The following is a 23,612-nucleotide window of genomic DNA, read 5'->3' on the forward strand; positions in this document are numbered from 1 at the left end:
TGGCTGTTAACCCTTGCTTTGTAACTGGAAAAAAATTCTTAAAATGGAAAATCTGCCAAAAATGTGAAATTTTGAAATTGTATCTCTATTTTCCATTAATTCTTGTGGAACACCTAAAGGGTTAACAAAGTTTGTAAAATCAGTTTTTAATACTTTGAGGGGTGTAGTTTATAGAATGGTGTCATTTTTGGGTGGTTTCTATTATGTAAGCCTCACAAAGTGACTTCAGACCTGAACTGGTCCCTAAAAATTGGGTTTTTGAAAATTTCTGAAAAATTTCAAGATTTGCTTCTAAACTTCTAAGCCTTGCAACATCCCCAAAAAATAAAATATCATTCCCAAAATGATCCAAACAGGAAGTAGACATATGGGGAATGTAAAGTAATAACTATTTTTGGAGGTATTACTATGTATTATAGAAGTAGAGAAATTGAAACTTGGAAATTTGCAATTTAAATTTTTTTTTTGGTAAATTTGGTATTTTTTTATAAATAAAAATGATTTTTTTTTTACTTCATTTTACCAGTGTCATGAAGTACAATATGTGACGAAAAAACAATCTCAGAATGGCCTGGATAAGTCAAAGCGTTTTAAAGTTATCAGCACTTAAAGTGACACTGGTCAGATTTGCAAAAAATGGCCTGGTCCTTAAGGTGAAATAAGGCTGTGTCCTGAAGGGGTTAAAGGGAACCTGTCACCGGGATTTTGTGTATAGAGCAGAGGACATGGGTTGCTAGATGGCCGCTAGCACATCCACAATATCCAGTCCCCATAGCTCTGTGTGCTTTTATTGTGTAAAAAAAAAAGATTTGATACATATGCAAATTACCCTGAGATGAGTCCTGTACGTGAGATAAGTCAGGGACAGGACTCATCTCAGGTTAATTTGCATATGTATCAAATCGTTTTTTTTACATAATAAAAGCACACAGAGCTATGGGGACTGGGTATTGCGGATGTGCTAGCGGCCATCTAGCAACCCATGTCCTCAGCTCTATAGCCAAAATCCCAGGTTCCCTTTAATTTACAGCCACACGTGATGTTAATGCTGTGGATTCTCCTCAGTGGAATTTCAGGAGGTAAATCTGCAACATTTACAGTACAAGCAAAGTGGATAAGATTTCGAAAATCCTGGCTTGATTTTAAAAACCGCATAAAAGAACTGTATGTGGAAACCCTGAGCCTGAGAATTTAGACAGGGTGCAGGTTATTTGTATTTCCTCTAGTGTGCAGTATTTACTTTGTATGTACCTGTAAGCTACATACAATATTCAGTGAACAACTTGTCACTTTTTTATATTCTTTTGCAGACCAGAAATGGAAATAAATTGACAACATGTGTGATTCGACCAAGTTCCATCTATGGTGAAAAGTCACCAACTACATTGAACAATTACAAATCTGCCAGATCAAATTGTAATCGCATTAACAACTTTCAATCTGAAAATATAGAACAAAGCTTCACATACATTGGTAAGATTAATCATAATCTGGGCTAATTTATTTCTAAGCAAGACAGACCTGTTTTACAGCTAAATTACACAGGTAACATCTTCCCCAATAAATGTAAAACCTTTAAAGAAAGAACCACAAGAATTTTATTTGACAGACAAGCATTTCTTTAGTTTAAACCTATAGTATTTGGATACGTTCATGCAGCCTTTGTTTAGCTCACAATCCACTTTCTATTGTATATCTTATATATAGAGACTAGAGAATTGATTAAAAAAGAATCTAATTTTCTAAAAATGTGGGTCAAACCTGAATCCAAATTTTTGGCGATTTGATTTCTCAAAATTTCTCAAAATGGTGTCAGCCATTTTTCAGATCAAAAGACAGGAAAGATGAAGAAGGATAGGGGAAAAAAATTCCCTCCTGACTCCAATCAGGCAATCAAAATTAGGCTAGGTCTACACGACAACATGTGCCGCGCGACATATAGGGCACAACTACACTGCAACATTTGTCGCGCAACAATTTTTATAATGGTAGTCTATGGTGTCGCAATGCGACATGCTGCGACTACGACGCGATAGTCGCAGAAAAATCCATCTCGAATGGATTTTTTGCGACTGTAGCGTCAAAGTTGCAGCATGTCGCATGTCGCAGTTACTATCATTATAAAAATTGTAGCGTGACATTGGTGCGACAAAATGTCGCGCAACAAATGTCGTCGTGTAGACCTAGTCTAACTCCCTGAAACAACGACCCTTGTCCAGAATTCTAGTAACTATAATCTGAAATATTATTACACTCCAGAAATACATCCAGGCTAAGGATGAGCAAACCAGAACTTTGCTATTTTTTTTAGACGCCAGATGAACCCAAATTTTTCCAGGTTCGTTTCAGACGAATCCACTAAAACGGCGCATTTTAGTGCACATGTCAGTGGGAAAAAAGCACTAGGGAGGAAGAAGAAGGGTTCTCACATGACCCTGAGAGGGAGTGGGGGGATGGCTTGCCCAGATTGGCTCCCAGGCTGACAAACTGACAAACAGCCTGGATGAGCCAATCAGCGCTGCAACAAGCAGGGAGGTGCCCTAGCAGAACGCCATTCTGTATTGGGCTGTGAAAGAGGGTGGATGGGTCTTACAGTGTCTGCCAGGAAAATTATGATAGGGAGTCAGGGAGAGGGAAAATCTATCCGGGACAGTCAGAACTCAATCTATCATGTATATATGTGTGATATATACACTGCTCAAAAAAATAAAGGGAACACAAAAATAACACATCCTAGATCTGAGTTAATTAAATATTCTTCTGAAATACTTTGTTCTTTACATAGTTGAATGTGCTGACAACAAAATCACACAGAAATTAAAAAATGGAAATCAAATTTTTCAACCCATGGAGGTCTGGATTTGGAGTCACACTCAAAATTAAAGTGGAAAAACACACTACAGGCTGATCCAACTTTGATGTAATGTCCTTAAAACAAGTCAAAATGAGGCTCAGTAGTGTGTGTGGCCTCCACGTGCCTGTATGATCTCCCTACAACGCCTGTGCATGCTCCTGATGAGGTGGCGGACGGTCTCCTGAGGGATCTCTTCCCAGACCTGGACTAAAGCATCTGCCAACCCAGTCTGTGGTGCAACCTGACCTTGGTGGATAGAGCGAGACATGATGTCCGAGACATGAGGTCTAGCATTGTCTTGCATTAGGAGGAACCCAGGGCCAACCGCACCAGCATATGGTCTCACAAGGGGTCTGAGGATCTCATCTCGGTACCTAATGGCAGTCAGGCTACCTCTGGCGAGCACATGAAGGGCTGTGCGGCCCTCCAAAGAAATGCCACCCCACACCATTACTGACCCAATGCCAAACCGGTCATGCTGGAGGATGTTGCAGGCAGCAGGACGTTCTCCACGGCGTCTCCAGACTCTGTCACGTCTGTCACATGTGCTCAGTGTGAACCTGCTTTCATCTGTGAAGAGCACAGGGCGCCAGTGGCGAATTTGCCAATCTTGGTGTTCTCTGGCAAATGCCAAACGTCCTGCACGGTGTTGGGCTGTAAGCACAACCCCCACCTGTGGACGTCGGGCCCTCATATCACCCTCAGGAGTCTGTTTCTGACCGTTTGAGCAGATACATGCACATTTGTGGCCTGCTGGAGGTCATTTTGCAGGGCTCTGGCAGTGCTCCTCCTGTTCCTCCTTGCACAAAGGCGGAGGTAGCGGTCCTGCTGCTGGGTTGTTGCCCTCCTACTGCCTCCTCCACGTCTCCTGATGTACTGGCCTGTCTCCTGGTAGCGCCTCCATGCTCTGGACACTACGCTGACAGACACAGCAAACCTTCTTGCCACAGCTCACATTGATGTGCCATCCTGGATAAGCTGCACTACCTGAGCCACTTGTGTGGGTTGTAGACTCCGTCTCATGCTACCACTAGAGTGAAAGCACCGCCAGCATTCAAAAGTGACCAAAACATCAGCCAGGAAGCATAGGAACTGAGAAGTGGTCTCTGGTCCCCACTGCAGAACCACTCCTTTATTGGGGGTCTCTTGCTAATTGCCTATAATTTCCCCCTGTTGTCTATCCCATTTGCACAACAGCATGTCAAATTGATTGTCACTCAGTGTTGCTTCCTAAGTGGACAGTTTGATTTCACAGAAGTGTGATTGACTTGGAGTTACATTGTGTTGTTTAAGTGTTCCCTTTATTTTTTTGAGCAGTGTATATATATATATATATATATATATATAGCACATATATATATGCATGATCACTGCAGCAATACCCACAGTGTGGCAGCAATCTACCTGTGTGTATTAAGTTGAAATTGAACGTCACGCATCAATCATCCATTCACGTATTTTCTTTTTTTTTTGGGGTGCTTTCAATTTAATTAAGCAGCATATATATGTGATTACTGCAGCAATACCCACAGTGTGGCAGCAATCTACCTGTGTGTTAAAAATAAGCTTCACGCCTCAATCGTCCATTTACGTACTTTTACTGTCCACGCGGTCGCAATAAAAAATTTTTTTTTTGGGGGGTGCTTTCAATTTTAGTAAACAGCATATGTACATGATTATTGCGGCAATACTCTGCATTTCTTCTGACAGTTACCGTATTTTTCGCTTTTTAAGACATACTTTCCCCCCCAAAAAAAGTGGGGGGGAAATGGCTGTGCGTCTTATAAAGCAAATACTACTGAGCGCTTCAATTATGGAAGCGCTCACTAGTATGTGACAGGAATAGGGAATGAAGGGCTGCAAGCGCTTGTAATGCTCACCCTCCCAGTCTTTATTCCTAGGGCCGGCGCTGCACTGTCCTGACCCCGTACAGCGACAGGACGTAGTGCACGCACTATGAACTGACGCTGCAGTCAGATGACAGTGCAGCGCAGGCGGAGAAGACATGGGAGCGCGACTTCTGCAGGAGATGGAGAGGAGAAGTGGCGCAGGAGAGGTAAGAGAAGTTTTTTTATTTTATTCTGATGTGAGGTCTGATGGGGGTTCTGGCAAGGAACTCTGATTATTGGGGTCTGACAATGAGGGCTGATCTGAGGTCTGATAGGGGTCTGGTCTGAAATAAAGGGCTTATCTGAGGTATGATGGGGGTCTGAAATAAAGTGCTGATATAAGGTCTGATGGGAGGTCTGACAATGAGGGCTGATTTGAGGTCTGGTCTGAAATAAAGGACTTATCTGAGGGCTGATGGGGGTCTCACATTGAGGGCTGATCTGAGGTCTGATGGGGGTCTGAAATAAAGGGCTGATCTGAGGTCTGATGAGGGTCTCACATTGAGTGCTGATATGAGGTCTGATGGGGGTCTGAAATAAAGGGCTGATATAAGGTCTGATGGGGTCTGACATGGAGGGCTGATATGTGGGTCTGATGTGATGTCCTGATATGGGGGGCTGATCCAATGTCCTGATATTTATGGGGGTCTGATCTGAGGATCTGATATGAGGTCTGATGAAAAAAAAAATCTTGTTTTCCTTGGGTGCGTCTTATAAAGCGAAAAATACGGTAATTTTCCTCAGTGAATTGAATTGAAGCGAATCTAATTGAATTTGATAATTTCTTTTGAAAAATGGCAGCTACATGTGCTACAAAGTGAAAGTAAGAAGCCCGGGAATGTGATATGACCCAAGGGGGAGGACCTCTGGGACGAGACAGTATACAGAACCAGGCAGAACATACCGAGGTGTAGATGGACGGACCCCTTGGGTCAGTAACAAAGGAAAAACCTGGCAAGGCAAAAATGTTGCTGTAGCTGGAGCAAGTATCAGCAGAATAAGGGGTGGTGGTAGCAGCAGCCACAGCAAAAGGCCATAGCTCCCACTGTCAACCAGCGGTCGTGTTTTGACCAACCATCCAGCTGTACTGGAATGGTTGTCTCGCTCTTCAGCATCATCTTAGGTGACAACAGATACACACAGCCAGGAATCTGTGGGTTCCTCTGACACCGTACGCAGTAGGCATTGCCCAGGAACAACCTCTGTGTCTTTACCTGTCCTGCAACTGCCTCTTTCTTTTGCTGCTCCTTCTGCTCAGGAAGTAATGCAGGCTGCCGAATCTGCTCTGCTTTTCAGCCAGGATGAGCTTATTGAGGACAGTCAGCAGCTACAGCCCAGCAAAGACTTGGAAGAGTGGTCCACTGCGCTAGTCCTTAGGCGTGCAACTAGCGATGATGACAGTCGGGTGGGAGAATGTGTTGCGAGTGGTCAGAGACATGGCCATGAGACTGGTGAGGGTGACATAAGTGATGACCAGACAGCAGTGGATGATGATGTAGCCGATCGTACGTAAGAACTGGATGAAAAGGGGGCATTATCATCCTTATCAGAGAGTGAGGGTGGCAGCAGGCCCATGAGACAGCAGTTAGGAAACAACTAGAGGTGCAACAGTTCATACAGGGGTAGGCAGTCACCACGGAGTGGTGGGGGTGAAACGCCATACTCAGTAGTGTGGGAATTTTTTTCTCAAGTAGCTGGGGGACGTTATGGCAGTATGTAGGATATGTGGGCAGAAGGTGAAGCGCAGTCAGGGTGCTAATGTTGGCACCACGGCCCTGCATCAACACATGCATCATCACCATAAAGTGGCCTGAGAAAACCGTGGCACTAACATAGTGGTACAGCCTGACACAGCAACCGCTGCATCTCCCAGTGACCCACATGCCTTCTCCAGCAATCAGGGCTCTTCAACCACAGCAGAAGGAAGCTGTTGTTCCTTCCCTTCTTCTATTGCTCCTCCTACTCATCACATGTTTCATCAGCAACCGATCACCAAGACGATTGCAAAGAGACAACAGTATGTGTGCACTCACCCAACAGCGCAGAAGCTGAACATGCACCTGGCCAAATTGCTAGTACTATATTCCCTGCCTTTCCATATCGTGGACACTGAACATTTCAGAGAACTTATGGCATGTGCCTACCCAGGATGGAGAGTCTCAAGCCATAATTACTTCTCTAAAAAGCTGTACCAGCCCTCCACACGTATGTTGAGCAGAAGGTGAGCCAATCCTTGACCCTGTCAGCATCTGGTAAGGTTCATGGCAGCACTGACATGTGGAGCTGTAACTCAAGTACAATATATGTCCTTTACAGCACACTGATTAAATGTGGTTCAGACCCAGGCACTCCAGCAACTTTGCCAGGTGATGGCAATGCTGCCTCCACATTATAATCTTGGGATTTCTGTGCAAATGTCCTCCTCGTGTCCTCTTCTCTTTTCTCCACCTTGTCCTCAGCCTCCACTGTTGGCACAGTACAGAGTGGTCCTCCAGCATACCACCTATACAAAGCATGGTGTTGTCATGTGGTTCTTCACCTGGTCAGCCTGGGAGAACTGAGTCGCACTGAGGGGGAACTGCTCTGCGTCATCAACCAAGAAATCGAATCCTGGCTGTCTCTTCGTCAAAAGGACATAGTAAACTATAGTCACTGATAACGGGAAGAACATTCTGTCTGCGCTGTGTCAAGGAGGGCTGACCCATGCGCCCTGCATGGCGCATGCCTTCAGTCTGGTTGTCACCTGGTTCCTGAAGTCTTCCACCCAACTGCAAAATGTCTTGAAAATGTCAAGGAAAATGTGTATGCACTTCAGCCGCTCTTACTGTGCAAAACAAGCCCTCCTTGAGCTGCAAAGGCAGAATGGTCTTCCCCTACATCACTTCATATGGGAGTTTTCCATACATTGGAGCTCCACATGTCAGACCACCTGTATGAGCAGAGGAAACCTGTGACCGATTTCTTGATGATGCAGATAGACAGGACTACTCCCCGGTGTAACTTTGAAATTAGACGGTGGCAGCTCATGCCTGACATCTGCCATTTGCTCAGACCCTTTGAAGAGGTCACTTTATTTGTCAGTCACATGGACTACGGGATGAATGATGTCATTCCACTCCTTCACATCCTGGAGGGGATGCTGATAAATCTGACTGGCGAGGGGACAGAAGACATGGCGCCTACATCTCACGCTACTTGAGCCATGTGGAGGCTGAAGTGGCACAGCAGGAGGACATAAACGCCCAAGAATTCCATACAGAACTAGGTGGTACAGGAGTGGAGCAGAAGCATGATAAGCTAGAGGGTGGTGACGACAAAGACGATGCAGATGACCCCAACAGACTGACAGTATGCAGTGGAAATGGAGGCAGGGAATCCCTCCAAGTCCCTTTGGCAAATGGCCAGATGCATGCTGAGTTGCTTGTGTAGTGACAGCCGCATTATCACCATTCTGCAAAGGGAGGACTACTGGCTCTCCACAATGTTAGATCCTTGCTACCAGTCCAAAATGGTGGCCTTTTTTACACCTTCTGAGAGGGATGAAAAACTCAACTACTGTTGAGACATCCTCTGTAGTCGGTTGGTCGCTGCCGACCCGCACCATCACCCATCCTCATGATGGACGGACCGGGGGATCCTCTGAGCTTACGCTCCACTGCCATGACTGTTGGAGGGGGGAGGGGGCAGGAGCAGCACCAGCTCCATCAGCAGCAATTTAAGTCACCTACTGAAGAAACCACCCAGCAGCAGGATATGGAGAAGAACCTGAACCAGAATCAGTCGCCCCAGATACAAGATCCCATGGACTACTGGGCAGCTAAACTTGAATTGTGGCCGCAACTTGCCAAGTTTGCCCTGGGCAAGCTTTCCTGCCCTGCCAGTAGTGTGGCATCAGAGCAAGTGTTTAGTGCGGAGTGTGGCATAGTTACCACAAAGAGAACTCATCTTTCAACACAAAATGTTGAGAAACTAAGGCTATTTTCACACTCGCGTTTTGTGCGAATCCGTCAAGGACTGATCCGTTCAGATAATACAGCCATCTGCATCAGTTTAGAACGGATATGTTTGTATTATCTTTAACATAGCCAAGACGGATCCGTCTTGAACACCATTGAAAGTCAATGGAGGACGGATCCGTTTTCTATTGTGCCAGATTGTGTCAGTGAAAACGGATCCTTCCCTATTGACTTACATTGTGTGCCAGGACGGATCCGTTTGGCTCAGTTTATCAGATGGACACCGTCTCCGTCTCCAAAGCGGAATGGAGACTGAACTGATGCAAACTGATGCATTCTAAGCGGATCCCTTTCCATTCAGAATACATTAGAATGCAAACTGATCCATTTTGGACCGCTTGTGAGAGCCTTGAATGGATCTCACAAACGGAAAGCCAGAACACGAGTGTGAAAGTAGACTAACCTTTATCATTTCCACTGGTGCCTGATACAACAGACTAGATCATTCTGGCAGTAGTGATCTGACTGTAGTGTGCTGCCACACTGGAATAATGTGACAAATTTCCCAATACTTCTGCCCACGTGGAGCTGCCACTATTTTGATGCTTAAATTCAATAAACGGTGGCACACAAAAGTTTTTATAGCACAACAGGACCACAAAGGTGCATACACGTCGATATCCCAACTAGACTTCAATTCAGACCATACATGAAAAGCCTCACCAAAAACCCAAATAGTTTTCTCTTTATATTTCTTTATAAAGTTACTCCTCATTATTGTGCATATTTCAATGACTAAGGCTACATTCACACAACCATATGTATTTTGCGAATCGCAAAATGCAGATCCGCAAAAAATACGGAAGACATCCGTGTAATGTCCATGTTGCATCTGTTTTTTTTTTTTGCGGACCCATTGTAACAATGCCTATTCTTATCCGCAAAATCTTTTTTGCGAAGATGCGGAACGGAGATACAGATGCGAACAGCACACGTTGTGCTGTCCCATTTTTTGCGGTTGTGTGAATGGGGCGACAAGGCCTAACAATCAAAAGTACATAAAGTAGTAAAAAGTCCATACTTAACAAATAAAGTGCTTTGTGCATGGGTCCCTGTAGAGGTTCAGCACATGTAGTGCCTAGCAAGTATGTAGCTACATTTCGGGGGTCCGCCCTCTTGACCAATGCTGCATGTGCTGAACCTCTATAAGGACCAATGCACAAAGGACTTTATTTGTTAAGCATGGACTTTTTACTACTTCATGTGCTTTTGACTGTTAGGGTACTTTCACACTTGCGTTGTTTGATTCCGGCAGGCAGTTCCGTTGCCTAAACTGCCTGCCTGATCAGGCAAACTGTATGCAAACGCATGTCATTTTTTCTGACTGATCAGGCATTTTTCAGACTGATCAGGATCCTGATCAGTCTGAAAAATGCCTGATCAGTCAGAAAAACGCATTGAAATACCGGATTAGTTTCTCCGGTGTCATCAGGCAAAACGGATCCGGTATTAATTTTTTTCACATTTTTAAAGGTCTGAGCATGCGCAGACCGGAATACCGGATCCGTCAAGGCAGCTCAGGCAAGTGTTCAGTTTTTTGGGCCGGAGATAAAACCGCAGCATGCTGCGGTATTATCTCCGTCCTGAAAAGTCAAAAAGACTGAACTGAAGACATCCTGATGCATCCTGAACGGATTACTCTCCATTCAGAATGCATTAGGATAAAACTGATCAGTTCTTTTCCGGTATAGAGCCCCTAAGACGGAACTCTATGCCGGAAAAGAAAAACCCTAGTGTGAAAGTACCCTTAGTCATTGATGCACAATAGTGAGGAGTAACTTTGATACAGAAATATAAAAAGAAAACTATTCTGATGCTGTGATCTGCCTGATGCAACATACCTGCTACTGCTTCTACTGTGATCTGCCACCATCTTGTGCTGTTACTGCCACTGCTATTGCCCCCCACACTCTGTTCCGGGGCCACTATTGTGACTCTTCATGCTGTTGCCACCCTCCCCACTTTGTTACAGGGCCACTAGTGTCCCTGTTTGGCCGTGTTGACATCACTGTTTATTTTTCCATTCTTCTGATCCTTCAGAAGAACAGAAAAATAACAAAAAAAAGGGTCTTGTCGTTTGAGCGTCCATAAGGCCTCTATCACACGGTCAGTATTTTGTATCAGGATTTAATCAGGATTTGAAAGCCAAAAGCAGAAGTGGGTCGAAAACACAGAAGACATGCAAATATTTCCATCACATGTTATCACTGTTTTAGACCCACTCCTGTTTTTGCCTTACCAATACTGATGCAGAAAACTGACCAAATACTGACCGTGTGATAGAGGCCATAAAAGTCCTGCATGCAGGACTTTTTTTTTCCATCTGAATAAAACCGATTTCAGACACAGATGGCCAAATGCTGACCAAATATTGATGGTTTGAAGGCGGGTGCTCAAAGTACAGGAATCACTTTTTTAGGCTGTTCTGATGGATCAGAAGAATGGGAAAATAAACAGTGATGTGAACAGAGCCTTACTCCTGACACCATCCCCACTGTCATGGGGCCACTACTTGAATCTTGGGCAACTGCACGATTAAGTCCACGCTGATCATTTAGGCCTCTTTCACACGGGCGTTGCGGGAAAATGTGCGGGTGCGTTACGGGAACACCCGCGATTTTTCCGCGCGAGTGCAAAACATTGTAATGCGTTTTGCACTCGCGTGAGAAAAATCGCGCATGTTTGGTACCCAAACCCGAACTTCTTCACAGAAGTTTGGGCTTGGGATCGGTGTTCTGTAGATTGTATTATTTCCCCTTATAACAAGTAAAATAGCGCTGGAGGAGTTAAAAAAAATAAATTATAATTTAACTCACCTTAGTCCAGTTAATCGCGATGCCCGGCATCTCCTTCTGTCTCCTTTACTGAACAGGACCTGTGGTGAGCATTCATTACAGGTCAAGGACCTGTGGTGACGTCACTCCGGTCATCACATGATCCATCATATGATCTTTTACCATGGTGATGGATCATGTGATGACTGGAGTGATGTCACCACAGGTCCTTGACCTGTAATGAATGCTCACCACAGGTCCTGTTCAGTAAAGGAGACTGAAGGAGATGCCGGGCATCGCGATCAACTGGACTAAGGTGAGTTAAATTATTATTATTATTTTTTTAACCCTTCCAGCGCTATTTTACTATGCATTCTGTATTCAGAATGCTATTATTTTCCCTTATTACCATGTTATAAGGGAAAATAATAATGATCGGGTCTCCATCCCGATCGTCTCCTAGCACTTGCTTGCGGATGCTTGCGATTTTTACGCAACCCCATTTACTTCTATGGGGCCTGCGTTGCGTGAAATATAGAGCATGCTGCGATTTTCACGCAACGCACAGTGCGGGAGCAATGCGTTCAACTCACGCATCGCATCCGCGTGTAATACTCGTCCGTGAAAGGGGCCTTAGAGCTGATGCGAACATTGACTGCTACAACATGGATTAAAATAACCTTTTTTTTCTCCACTACTCAATTGGCGTTGCCTCCATGTCCTTATTTTGTTTCACTAAAGAATCATTGGGACACCTGCAGGGGCGTGCAGCAGGGACTCCATAGAAACTAATATGCAGCAGCCTCCTGTCACACAGGAGGACAGTGGCTGCCACATACATGCTCCAGCTCCCCCGATGCCCCACGTGCGCTTCCGGTTTTAGGGCATCCAGATCCCCCACGTGTGCTTCCGTTTGACCACGGCATCTGAAGGGTTAAAAGTACGCGACCGGAATTACTGCCAATTAGTGCCGGGTATCTGCTGTTTAAAACAGGAGACACCTGGTGACTAAGGCTCCCGCTGCATGCACCTGCAGGCGCCATATTTAAGTGCCCGGCTGCCATGTCAATTTAAGTTTGATGGTCGGGAAAGTGTTAAAAGGGGTTGTGCCAAGATATCAGCTTATTGCCTAGGTGCTGTATATTATATAAACTTAGTAAATTATCTTGGAAATAGCTCACTAGCCACACAATCACGGGAGGTGCACAATCTGATGAATTCACCCTTCAATTTAAGTAACTATCAATAGAAGATTGGCACACTCATGCATGCGGAGCCCCGCGGAGTCTAAACTATTTATTATAACTGTATCTGATAAAATACAATAAAATACAATAAAAATGCACATATAAATAAAAAATATATATTATATGTAAGTGGCCATTTTATGCCAACTGACAAACTTCCTGGCAATTTCATCTGAAATCTTTCTTGGTCTACCTGACCCAGGGTTGGTGGTATCAACAACCTGAAAATAAGTACTGTAATTGCCATTTTCAAATATTTTTCTCTAAGCTTCATTTACAGTGTAATAGCTGCTGTGTATATATATATATATATATATATATACAGTCAGGTCCATAAATATTGGGACATCGACACAATTCTAACATTTTTGGCTCTATACACCACCACAATGGATTTGAAATGAAACAAACAAGATGTGCTTTAACTGCAGACTGTCAGCTTTAATTTGAGGGTATTTACATCCAAATCAGGTGAACGGTGCAGGAATTACAACAGTTTGCATATGTGCCTCCCACTTGTTAAGGGACTAAAAGTAATGGGGCAATTGGCTTCTCAGCTGTTCCATGGCCAGGCGTGTGTTATTCCCTTATTATCCCAATTACAATAAGCAGATAAAAGGTCCAGAGTTCAGTTCAAGTGTGATATTTGCATTTGGAATCTGTTACTGTCAACTCTCAAGATGAGATCCAAAGAGCTGTCACTATCAGTGAAGCAAGCCATCATTAGGCTGAAAAAAACAAAACAAACCCATCGGAGAGATAGCAAAAACATTAGGTGTGGCCAAAACCACTGTTTGGAACATTCTTAAAAAGAAGGAACGCATCGGTGAGCTCAGGCTACTTTCACACTTGCGTTCGGAGCGGATGCGTCTGGTATCTGCACAGACGGATCCGCTCCTATAATGCAAACTATGTTATCCGTTCAGAACGGATCCGTCTGCATTATATTTCAGAAAAAAAACTAAGTCTAAAAGTTAGTCAGAACGGATCCGTCCCCACTGACTTACATTGTAAGTCTGGACGGATTCGTTTGGCTCCACACGGCCAGGTGGACACCCGAACGCTGCAAGCTGCGTTCGGGTGTCCGTCTGCTGAGCGGAACGGAGGCTAAACGGTGCCATACTGATGCATTCTGAGCGGATCCGCATCCACTCAGAATGCATTGGGGCTGTACGGATCCGTTCGGGGCCGCTTGTGAGAGCCTTCAAACGGAACTCACAAGCGGAACCCCGAACGCAAGTGTGAAAGTAGCCTCAGCAACACCAAAATACCCGGAAGACCACAGAAAACAACTGTGGTGGATGACCGAATAATTATTTCCCTGGTGAAGAAAACACCCTTCACAACAGTTGGCCAGATCAAGAACACTCTCCAGGAGGTAGGTGTTTGTGTGTCAAAGTCAACAATCAAGAGAAGACTTCACCAGAGTGAATACAGATGGTTCACCACAAGATGTAAACCATTGGTGAGCCTCAAAAACAGGAAGGCCAGATTAGAGTTTGCCAAACAACATCTAAAAAAGCCTTCAAAGTTCTGGAACAACATCCTATGGACAGATGAGACCAAGATCAACTTGTACCAGAGTAATGGGAAGAGAAGAGTATGGAGAAGGAAAGGAACTGCTGATGATCCTAAGCATACCACCTCATCAGTGAAGCATGGTGGTGGTAGTGTCATGGCGTGGGCATGTATGGCTGCCAATGGAACTGGTTCTCTTGTATTTATTGATGATGTGACTGCTGACAAAAGCAGCAGGATGAATTCTGAAGTGTTTCGGGCAATATTATCTGCTCATATTCAGCCAAATGCTTCAGAACTCATTGGACCGCGTTTTACAGTGCAGATGACAATGACCCAAAGTATACTGCAAAAGCAACCAAAGAGTTTTTTAAGGGAAAGAAGTGGAATGTTATGCAATGGCCAAGTCAATCACCTGACCTGAATCCGAGCATGCATTTCACTTGCTGAAGACAAAACTGAAGGGAAAATGCCCCAAGAACAAGCAGAAACTGAAGACAGTTGCAGTAGAGGCCTGGCAGAGCATCACCAGGGATGAAACCCAGCGTCTGGTGATGTCTATGCGTTCCAGACTTCAGGCTGTAATTGACTGCAAAGGATTTGCAACCAAGTATTAAAAAGTGAAAGTTTGATTTATGATTATTATTATGTCCCATTACTTTTGGTCCCTTAACAAGTGGGAGGCACATATGCAAACTGTTGTAATTTCTACACCGTTCACCTGATTTGGATGTAAATGCCCTCAAATTAAAGCCGACAGTCTGCAGTTAAAGAACATCTTGTTCGTTTAATTTCAAATCCATTATGGTGGTGTATAGAGCCAAAAATGTTAGAATTGTGTCGATGTCCCAATATTTATGGACCTGACTGTATATATATATATATATATATATATATATGGAGTATGTGCACTTATCTGTGTATGTACTAAAACATGGTGAATTGCACCATCTTGTGTTCACTAAGGGAAAAATTTACTTAAATTGCAGCTTGAAAAAAAAGAACATTCAACAAATAATTGACAACACATTTAATGCATAATGCCATATTTTTTGCCCTATAAGACACACTTTATGGGGCGAATACTAATGTCCACTTCCATTATGGAAGCACTCAATAGTACAGGAGGACTGGGAAGTGGTGAATACAACTCTCCCCTGACTCTGTACTCGCCGCTTCCTGGTCCTCGGCCGCTCACTGTGCTGTGACTGCACACAGCATGAGGACGTCGGCACTCTGTGACCTCACGCTGTGTGCTTTGGGTCACAGCACGGCGCATGGCAGGAAGAACAAGAAGAGAGCTGAATGACAGCGGAAGCCAGAGCAGGAGAGGTAAGTTGCTTTATTTTTTTCCTTTGATCTGAGCATTGGGGTCTGAACCGAGGTCTGAATGGTGGTCTTTCACATTGGACTTATTAATATGGAGGTCTGATTGGGGGACTTATTAATATGGAGGTCTGATTGGGGGACTTATTAATATGGAGGTCTGTTCTGAGGTCTGCTTGGGGAACTTATTAATATGGAGGTCTGATCTATAGTCTGATTGGGCAACTTTTTAACATTTGGGGTCTGTTCTGAGGTCTGATTGGGGGGTATTATTAACATTGGGGGGTAGGGTGAAAAATACAGTATTTAAATCGCTGATATCAATATATAAACTCACGATGCATAGCATCAACTAAATGTTGATATTTCATTAATGAGCCACCACTTCCCTATGTTATAGCCATCTACAAAAGAAATGAGCAAATTTATTTTCTGTTTCTGTGTAATTCTTCTCTAGAAAAGAGACATGCAAACCAATCTACTTTCTAAAACAAAGAAAACTGAGAGTCTCATACCTGCAAGTAGCATTCTTTTTTTTATCATAGCAGAACATAGAGAATTAACTTAGCGGCCTGAGAGGTATTGGTCGGGGTCCAGGGAGGGTACTATTTTTACGCATGAGAAACATATATGCAAATTAGTATATCTTACCTTTGCTGGTGTCAGGCAGGTTAAGCTTTCTAAGCTAATTTGCATACATTTTGCCAGAAATCCAAAGATATGCAAATTAGCTTTGCTTGATGTTAGCAAAGCCTGTAACACCTGGACTAGAATACTCCTCATGTGTACTCGGTACACATCATAAAGAAAAATATTACCTCTCCTCCCTAGACCCCAACCAAGAGGCCTCTCAGACAACAAAGCTAATTTTCTCTCCTCAGCTCTATAAATTGAGCTTCGGATCATAGATTCAAAGTCGATTCATTCAAACACTTTGGTTTTAATGCTGTCATGGGAACCTGTCTCCGTGTAGGCAAAAAATTATTTCACCTGAAGTCGTGCAATACTTCAGTGATTTAACTCTGTATTAATGTCTGCATCTTTAAAAACATTTAAAATTAGGAATCAAAAGTCGGGTTTGGCACTGGGGTACTAGCCGGTACCAAACCCAATCAGTGGTTGCTATGATTGCACACTACAGAAAAAAGCACCGACCTATGTGCACTCCTGCAGTCCCTGCCACCAGAGAGGCTGGCACTTTTTCCTATAGTGTGCAAGCATGGCCACCACTGATGGATTGCAGGGTGGTCATAACCATGGAAATGAGCAGTGTACAATGTGTAGAGATGGCCTTGCGTTTCGGCCAGCGGTCGTTTCGCGGCAAACTTTGCTCGTTCGCGGTTCGCCGAATGGGTGAATATATGGCGATGTCCGCCGGTGCCATATTCTTTTACATTGTGAAGAACTTTGACCCATGACACATCCATCAGGTGGTACAAGACAGCCAATTGAGACATTTTAGCACATGGACATACCCCCTACCTTATAAATAAACCCGATCTGGCCGCCATTTTACATTCAGTCTTTTGTCAGTGTAGGGAGAGGTTGCTGTGTGGAGCAGGGACAGACTGTTAGGGGCACCAAATGCTACCTAATAGGGCCACAAAAGTCCTTTTAAGGACTGGTATATGTGTGCTATCGATAGGTGTGACTTACTGAGGGGTGTGATATACTTATAATATACTTTCTAACATAGAAAGTATATTATAGTGCATTTGTATTGTGCAGCAGTTGTGTGCGGTTCTGCTGCGATACCGCAGCTATACAGAGGGACAAACGCGATTGGAACAAATAATTTCTACTGGTGTGATATACCAGTTGCCCCCCCAAAAAAACTGATTGACGCAGGGGTGTTATATACCAATAATATACTTTCTATATAGAGCATTTGGGTAGTGCAGCATTTGTGTTATCGAATTACAACTATTATCATTAGTTTTTTTTTCAAGAGGGGGGATTTCGTTAGCCATGTTTTTAATCCAATTTTATATTTTTAGTTCTTTTAAACATATGTATTTGACCTGTATTTGTACTGGCCTGCAGTAAAATTGATATCCAATGACCGTCTGATATACCTCCAGCCACATAATTACTTGATCTTTTCTGTCCGGTGAATGCCTAATGTTTGGGGCCTGTAGTCCAGTGGCCTGCAGTACAATTTTTATCCATTGACCGCATAATGTCAAGCCACATAATCAGAATTTCTTTTATGTCAGGTGAATGCCTAATTTTTAAGGCCGTACTCCCGTGGCCTAAAATAGAATTTTTCTAGGCTCCAACAGGGCACATTTCAGAGAATTTCCCTTTAAAGGGACACTGACAGGCCAAATCAGCATATATAGTTAGATATATCACATTACAGGTCTTATAGAGTCTTTTAAAAGCATATAACTATCCCCCCTGTCCACCTTATAAAGAGCGAAATATAAAGTTTTATAACCTGCATCTGCGGTCAGCAATCTGCCCAAGGGGCGGCGTTTCATGTGAAAATGCGCCCAGCCAGCCTTCCCAACTGCCGTTTGTAGCCCCGCCCAGCTCATCATTATTCACTTCGCTGGGCGGCGGCTACAACTCTCCCCAGTCCCGATCCTGCGCCTGCGCAATTCAATCCTCCGGGCATCGCTCATGCCCATTCTTCTGCGCCTGCGCCCCGCCGTGCCGTCGGACGCACTATAATTAACCCCTTATATGATGTGAGTGAGCAGCGCTCTGAAGCGCTGCTCTGAACAGTGCATGGCTGCAGCCTCAGCCATGCACTGTTCAGAGCAGCGCTTCAGAGCGCTGCTCACTCACATCATATAAGGGGTTAATTATAGTGCGTCCGACGGCACGGCGGGGCGCAGGCGCAGAAAATTGGGCATGAGCGATGCCGGGAGGATTGAATTGCGCAGGCGCAGGATCGGGACTGGGGAGAGTTCTAGCCCCGCCCAGCGAAGTGAATAATGATGAGCTGGGCGGGGCTTAAGAACGGCAGTTGGGAAGGCTGGCTGGGCGCATTTTCACATGAAACGCCGCCCCTTGGGCAGATTGCTGACCGCAGATGCAGGTTATAAAACTTTATATTTCGCTCTTTATAAGGTGGACAGGGGGGATAGTTATATGCTTTTAAAAGACCCTATAAGACCTGTAATGTGATATATCTAACTATATATGCTGATTTGGCCTGTCAGTGTCCCTTTAAGATTCATAAAAATGTCCCCTTATTTTTTGTTTGAATTTTTGTCATTGATCCCCCTCTGGTATGTCACTGTCCATGTTGTGGGACAATTTGTGCACTCCTACTAAGTATTTGGTAGCTGCAAATATGAGCTGAAGGTTCTTCAGGTTCGCCTGCCATTAAAGTAAACATTTGATTAGGTTGGCGCGGTCGCGTTCGCGAACTGCCCTGGCCGATGTTCGTCCATCACTAATAATGTGATGGAAAAATAAATCCAGCCAGCAAAGGAGGCTATATAGATGATAACAATACATTTGTAAGTGCCTTGCATTAAATGAGTTAACCAACCAATATAATGACAAGGGATGAGCGAATCAACTTCGGATGAAACATCCGAAGTCAAGTCGCATAAAACTTTGTTTCAATACTGTATGGAGCGAGTGATCTGTACAGTATTAGAATGTATTGACTCTGATGAGCCAAAGTTATTACTTCGCTAAGTCTCGCGAGACTTCGCATAATACCTTGTAACAACTTCGGCTCATCAGAGCCAATACATTCTAATACTGTACGGAGCGCTCGCTCTGTACAGTATTGAAACAAAGTTTTATGTGAATCATGAAACATCCGAAGTCGATTCGTTGATCCCTAATAATGACTCCCCCCTAAATGCCCGGGCACCTCATATAGATTATACTTATCCCGCTCCCCGACACCCGCATCGCTAATGCTCCCCGCACGGCTGCCGCTGCATCTCCTTAGCGTCACCCACGATGCACCTTCACAAAGTAATTCTTGTGGTCCTGTTTCACATAATTCTCTGATAAAATAAAGAATCTACAGGCTCAACAAGTTAATTGCAAGAGTTTTAGCATCATTGTGTTTTGGTACATAGCTACAGCAACGTAATAATAATGCACACAAATCTTAATGCTGAAATAGAAAAAAAGTAACTGAAAATTTGGATTTGAAACTAACTGGTAGGTCTTAGTTTGTCCACATGATGGCGCTGTTAACCACAATATAATGATGTGTCATTTTGATCAGTGAACAAACTGAAACAAGTATTGTACAAACTCAGAGGAAGATTTCCGGTATGTTAATTAAGATCTATATATCCCAAGAAACCCCCTTTTAGTCATGCTGTGATGTTTAAATTTGGTTTTGTATGATATTAATGATTAAAGAAAATTTATACAAATTAGCTCTTTCCAAAATGAAAAGAGAGCTGAACCTCTGATGTCAGACCAGATGTAAAGTAGCATCCCAATGCTCAACCTTTTAACCACTTGCTTACCATTGCACGGTTATATACATGGTGGCGGTAAACTCTTATCTGTGACCTGACGTATAAAAGTTGTGGGTTACATTACGATCTGCTGGTGCTCCATGGCACTGCAGATGTCTGTGACTGTGCTGTTATTAGACAGCTGCGGTCACAGCGAAGATCCCGAAAGGGGTCACCACTCATATGAACCCTGTGACAAGCTGTCACAGGGATTCACAGTGAAGGGAAGCTAGCAGGGGTACGCTGAGGGAAGATCCTTGATATGAGAGCACTCCCTGCTGGCTATAACATTAAGACCTCTTGCACACGAATGTGTGCGCCCCATGGCCATGCTGCGGCCCACAAATTGCGGGCCGCAATGCACAAACACCTACCGTGGGGCAGCCGCAGCTGATTGCGGACCCATTCACTTTAATGGCTCCGCGATCCGGCCGTTCCGCAAAAAGATAGGACATGTTCTATCTTTTTGCGGAACGTAAGTACGGGCCGAAACACCGCGGAAGCACTCCGTAGTGCTTCCGTAGGGTTCCGTTCTGTGCTTTCGATCTGCACCATTCCACATCTCCAGATTTGCGGACCCATTCAAGTGAATGGGTCCGCATCCGTGATGCGGAATGCGCACGGAACGGTGCCCGTGTATTGCGGATCCGCAAATGCGGTCCGCAATACGGCCACGGAGGACACACGTTCGTGTGCAATAGGCCTAACTGTGATCCTGCAGTCTGTGAATTAACCCCGTTAATGCCAAGACTGTGGCACAGAGGGGTTAATTCCCATTTTTTTTCATAAAAGAAAAATAAATAAATAAATTACTAATTATTAATTTATAACCTAAACTTAATAAACGGAACTGAGTCACCGCCATCAGATACAGCAGGGGGACCGAACCAGGGGGCACAGATGGGAGCAGGGGGCACAAAGCAGCTAGTGCCTGATTTCAGGCTCTGATCTGCAGAGTGTAGATCAGAGACTGAAACGGGCATTTTTTACACAGCCGCTCTCCGATTGGTTAGTCTGAAATCAGAGCAATCGCTGGCAAGGGAAAATTCTAATTGGTCCCTTGTCGGCATTACCAAACTATACACTGTCCGTGACAGCGGCAATGCAGAGGCAGAAGGTTTAATCCAAGAGATGTAAAGAGCTATTAAAGAGCTGCCAGAACGTTTATATACGTGCTATCTGCATGGGAATGAAGTGGTTAACTGGGCCTTGAGGAATAGCTAATGCTAGTTTCAAATCAGCGTTTTCCATTCCAGTATTGAGATCCGTCATAGGACCCCCAAACCGGAGGAAAATGCATCAGTTTTGTCCCCATTCATTGTCAATGGGGACAAAACTGAACGGAACAGAATGCACCAGAATGCATTCCGTTCCATTTGGCTGCGTTCCCATGCTGGACACAAAAGCGCTGCAAGCAGCGTTTTTGTGTGCGTCATGGGATGCTGATCAAGATGGATCCAGCAGGAAACACAATGTAAGTCAATGGTGCCTGTTCCGTTTTCTCAGACATAAAAGGAAATGGATCTGGCACCCATTGGCTTACAATGATTTTAGTGCTGGATCTGTCTTGGTCATTTTAGAGATAATACAACCAGATCTGTTCAGAACAGAAGTAGCCGGTTGTATTATCATAACGGAAGCGCTTTTGTTTATCCCTGCCAGATCCAGCAAAAAGGCAGATGTGAATGTAGCCTAAGCCAGAAACTCATTTGCAGACATCTGTTTTGAGGTTTTTGCTGCTCCTCAGTGCAGAACACAGAGAACCGACAAAGGCCTTTCACCTAAGTCAGTTCTCTTTGCTCTGCACAGATGTAGCATGAGTTGTAACAGAGAAGATAGCTACCTTATGTTGCTGCAGTGTGTGTGGGACCACTAAGTCAATCCAACCAGTTAAACACTGGGCTAGACCTACTGAAGTTTTTCTGTTGATCCCCTGGTAGTCACCCTTTAACCTTTATACAGGTATCTGGACTTTGCTGCAGGGAATAATCAGACCTCTACCTCTTGGAATAGTTACCGTATTTTTCCCCCCATAAGACGCACGTTTTCCCCCCCAAAAGTGGAGGGAAAATGCCCCTGCGTCTTATGGGGCGAATGCTTCCATTTTACTTAGCAGTCTGCGATGCTGCAGCATCGCAGCCTGCGATGTATGAGTGGGGAGAGAGGAGGGGCTGGAGTCCGGAACTTGCGGCGGGGCCCGCTGCAGTCACTGTACTCTTATACTGGGCCCTGCCGCTGACCAAAGTATTTCTAGACCGTAATCCTTAACCCGTTAATAAGTTTAACTAAAGCTGCGCTCTTCCCTGTTCCCCTGTATCCCCTGTATCAGTACAGCACTTACTAACAAGTTTCCATAGCAGGCAGAGCGGACGGCAGCAGTAACGTCACTCACTGACGTCGCGCGCCTGCTCCTCCCACTTTATGAATGAAGCAGGCGGAGCAGGCGCGTGACATCAGTGAGTAACGTAATGCTGCCTGCTATGGAAGCTTGTTAGTAAGTGCTGTACTGATTCAGGGGATACAGGGGAACAGGGGAGAGCGCAGCTTTAGTTAAACTTATTAACAGGTTAAGGATTACAGTCTAGAAATACTTCGGTGAGCGGAGGGCCGGTGTGTATTGGGGGACACTGTTATGAGGGGGATCTGTGGATGACACATATATAGCAGTGTCATCCACAGATCCCCCCCATAACAGTGCCATCCACAGATCCCCCACCCCATAGCAGTGCCATCCACAGATGCCCCTCCCCATAACAGTGCCATCCACAGATCCCCCATAAACAGTGCCATCCACAGATCCCCCATAACAGTGCCATCCACAGATCCCCCATAACAGTGCTATCCACAGATCCCCCATAACAGTGCCATCCACAGATCCCCCACATGACAGTGCGTCATCCACAGATCCCCCATAATAGTGTCATGCACAGACCACCATTAGTTCAAAACCCACCAAAAGCACACCTTTTGGTTATAAATATTTTTTTTCTTATTTTCCTCCTTAAAAAATAGGTGCGTCTTATAGGCCGGTGAGTCTTATAGGGCAAAAAATACGGTACTTTATGGTTGGTAGCTGAGCCACAGGGGTCAGAGACAACAATGCGGGGCACCAAGGGGCCAAGCAAAACTATAGTCAGTAACAGGCCGAAGTCAGGGCCTGTAGAGTTTGTGCAAATATGGGAAACAGAACCAAGGTCAGAACAGGCAGCACAGGGTCAGAACAGCAAATCAGGCACAGGTCAGGTAAGACAGTGGAGAATCAAAGTCAGGAAACAGGAAAAGGTCAGTACAAGGCAGACAACAAAATAACACTAGGCTAGGAACTAGCCAAGTTAATAACCTTATTGCTCAAGCACCTTCTCACTCTGAGCTTAATTAATGATTTGTACTGACAGCATTATGTGAGTACAATTCATTGAGATCGGGCAGGATCACACAGCATTATAAATCATTATAATGCCTCTGGTCCATGGGCGCATACTTCTCACACTGAACAGACTCCTGTGAAATAGTCCTAAGAGCCTATGGGACCAAGCTAATGAG

General features: G+C 44.5%; 1 protein-coding gene across 1 annotated transcript in view; it reads left to right on the forward strand.

The window, feature by feature from the left end:
• Positions 1–23,612, forward strand: part of LOC120994736 (3 beta-hydroxysteroid dehydrogenase type 7-like) — a 100,312-nt gene that overhangs the window by 62,522 nt on the left and 14,178 nt on the right. The window contains exon 6 of the mRNA XM_040423520.1: positions 1,311–1,473. Coding sequence (XP_040279454.1) covers positions 1,311–1,473 — 163 coding nt within the window. The remainder of the gene's footprint in view (positions 1–1,310; positions 1,474–23,612) is intronic.

The sequence above is a fragment of the Bufo bufo genome, chromosome 3 (assembly GCF_905171765.1).
Source record: "Bufo bufo chromosome 3, aBufBuf1.1, whole genome shotgun sequence".
NCBI classification, from domain to species: Eukaryota; Metazoa; Chordata; class Amphibia; order Anura; family Bufonidae; genus Bufo; species Bufo bufo.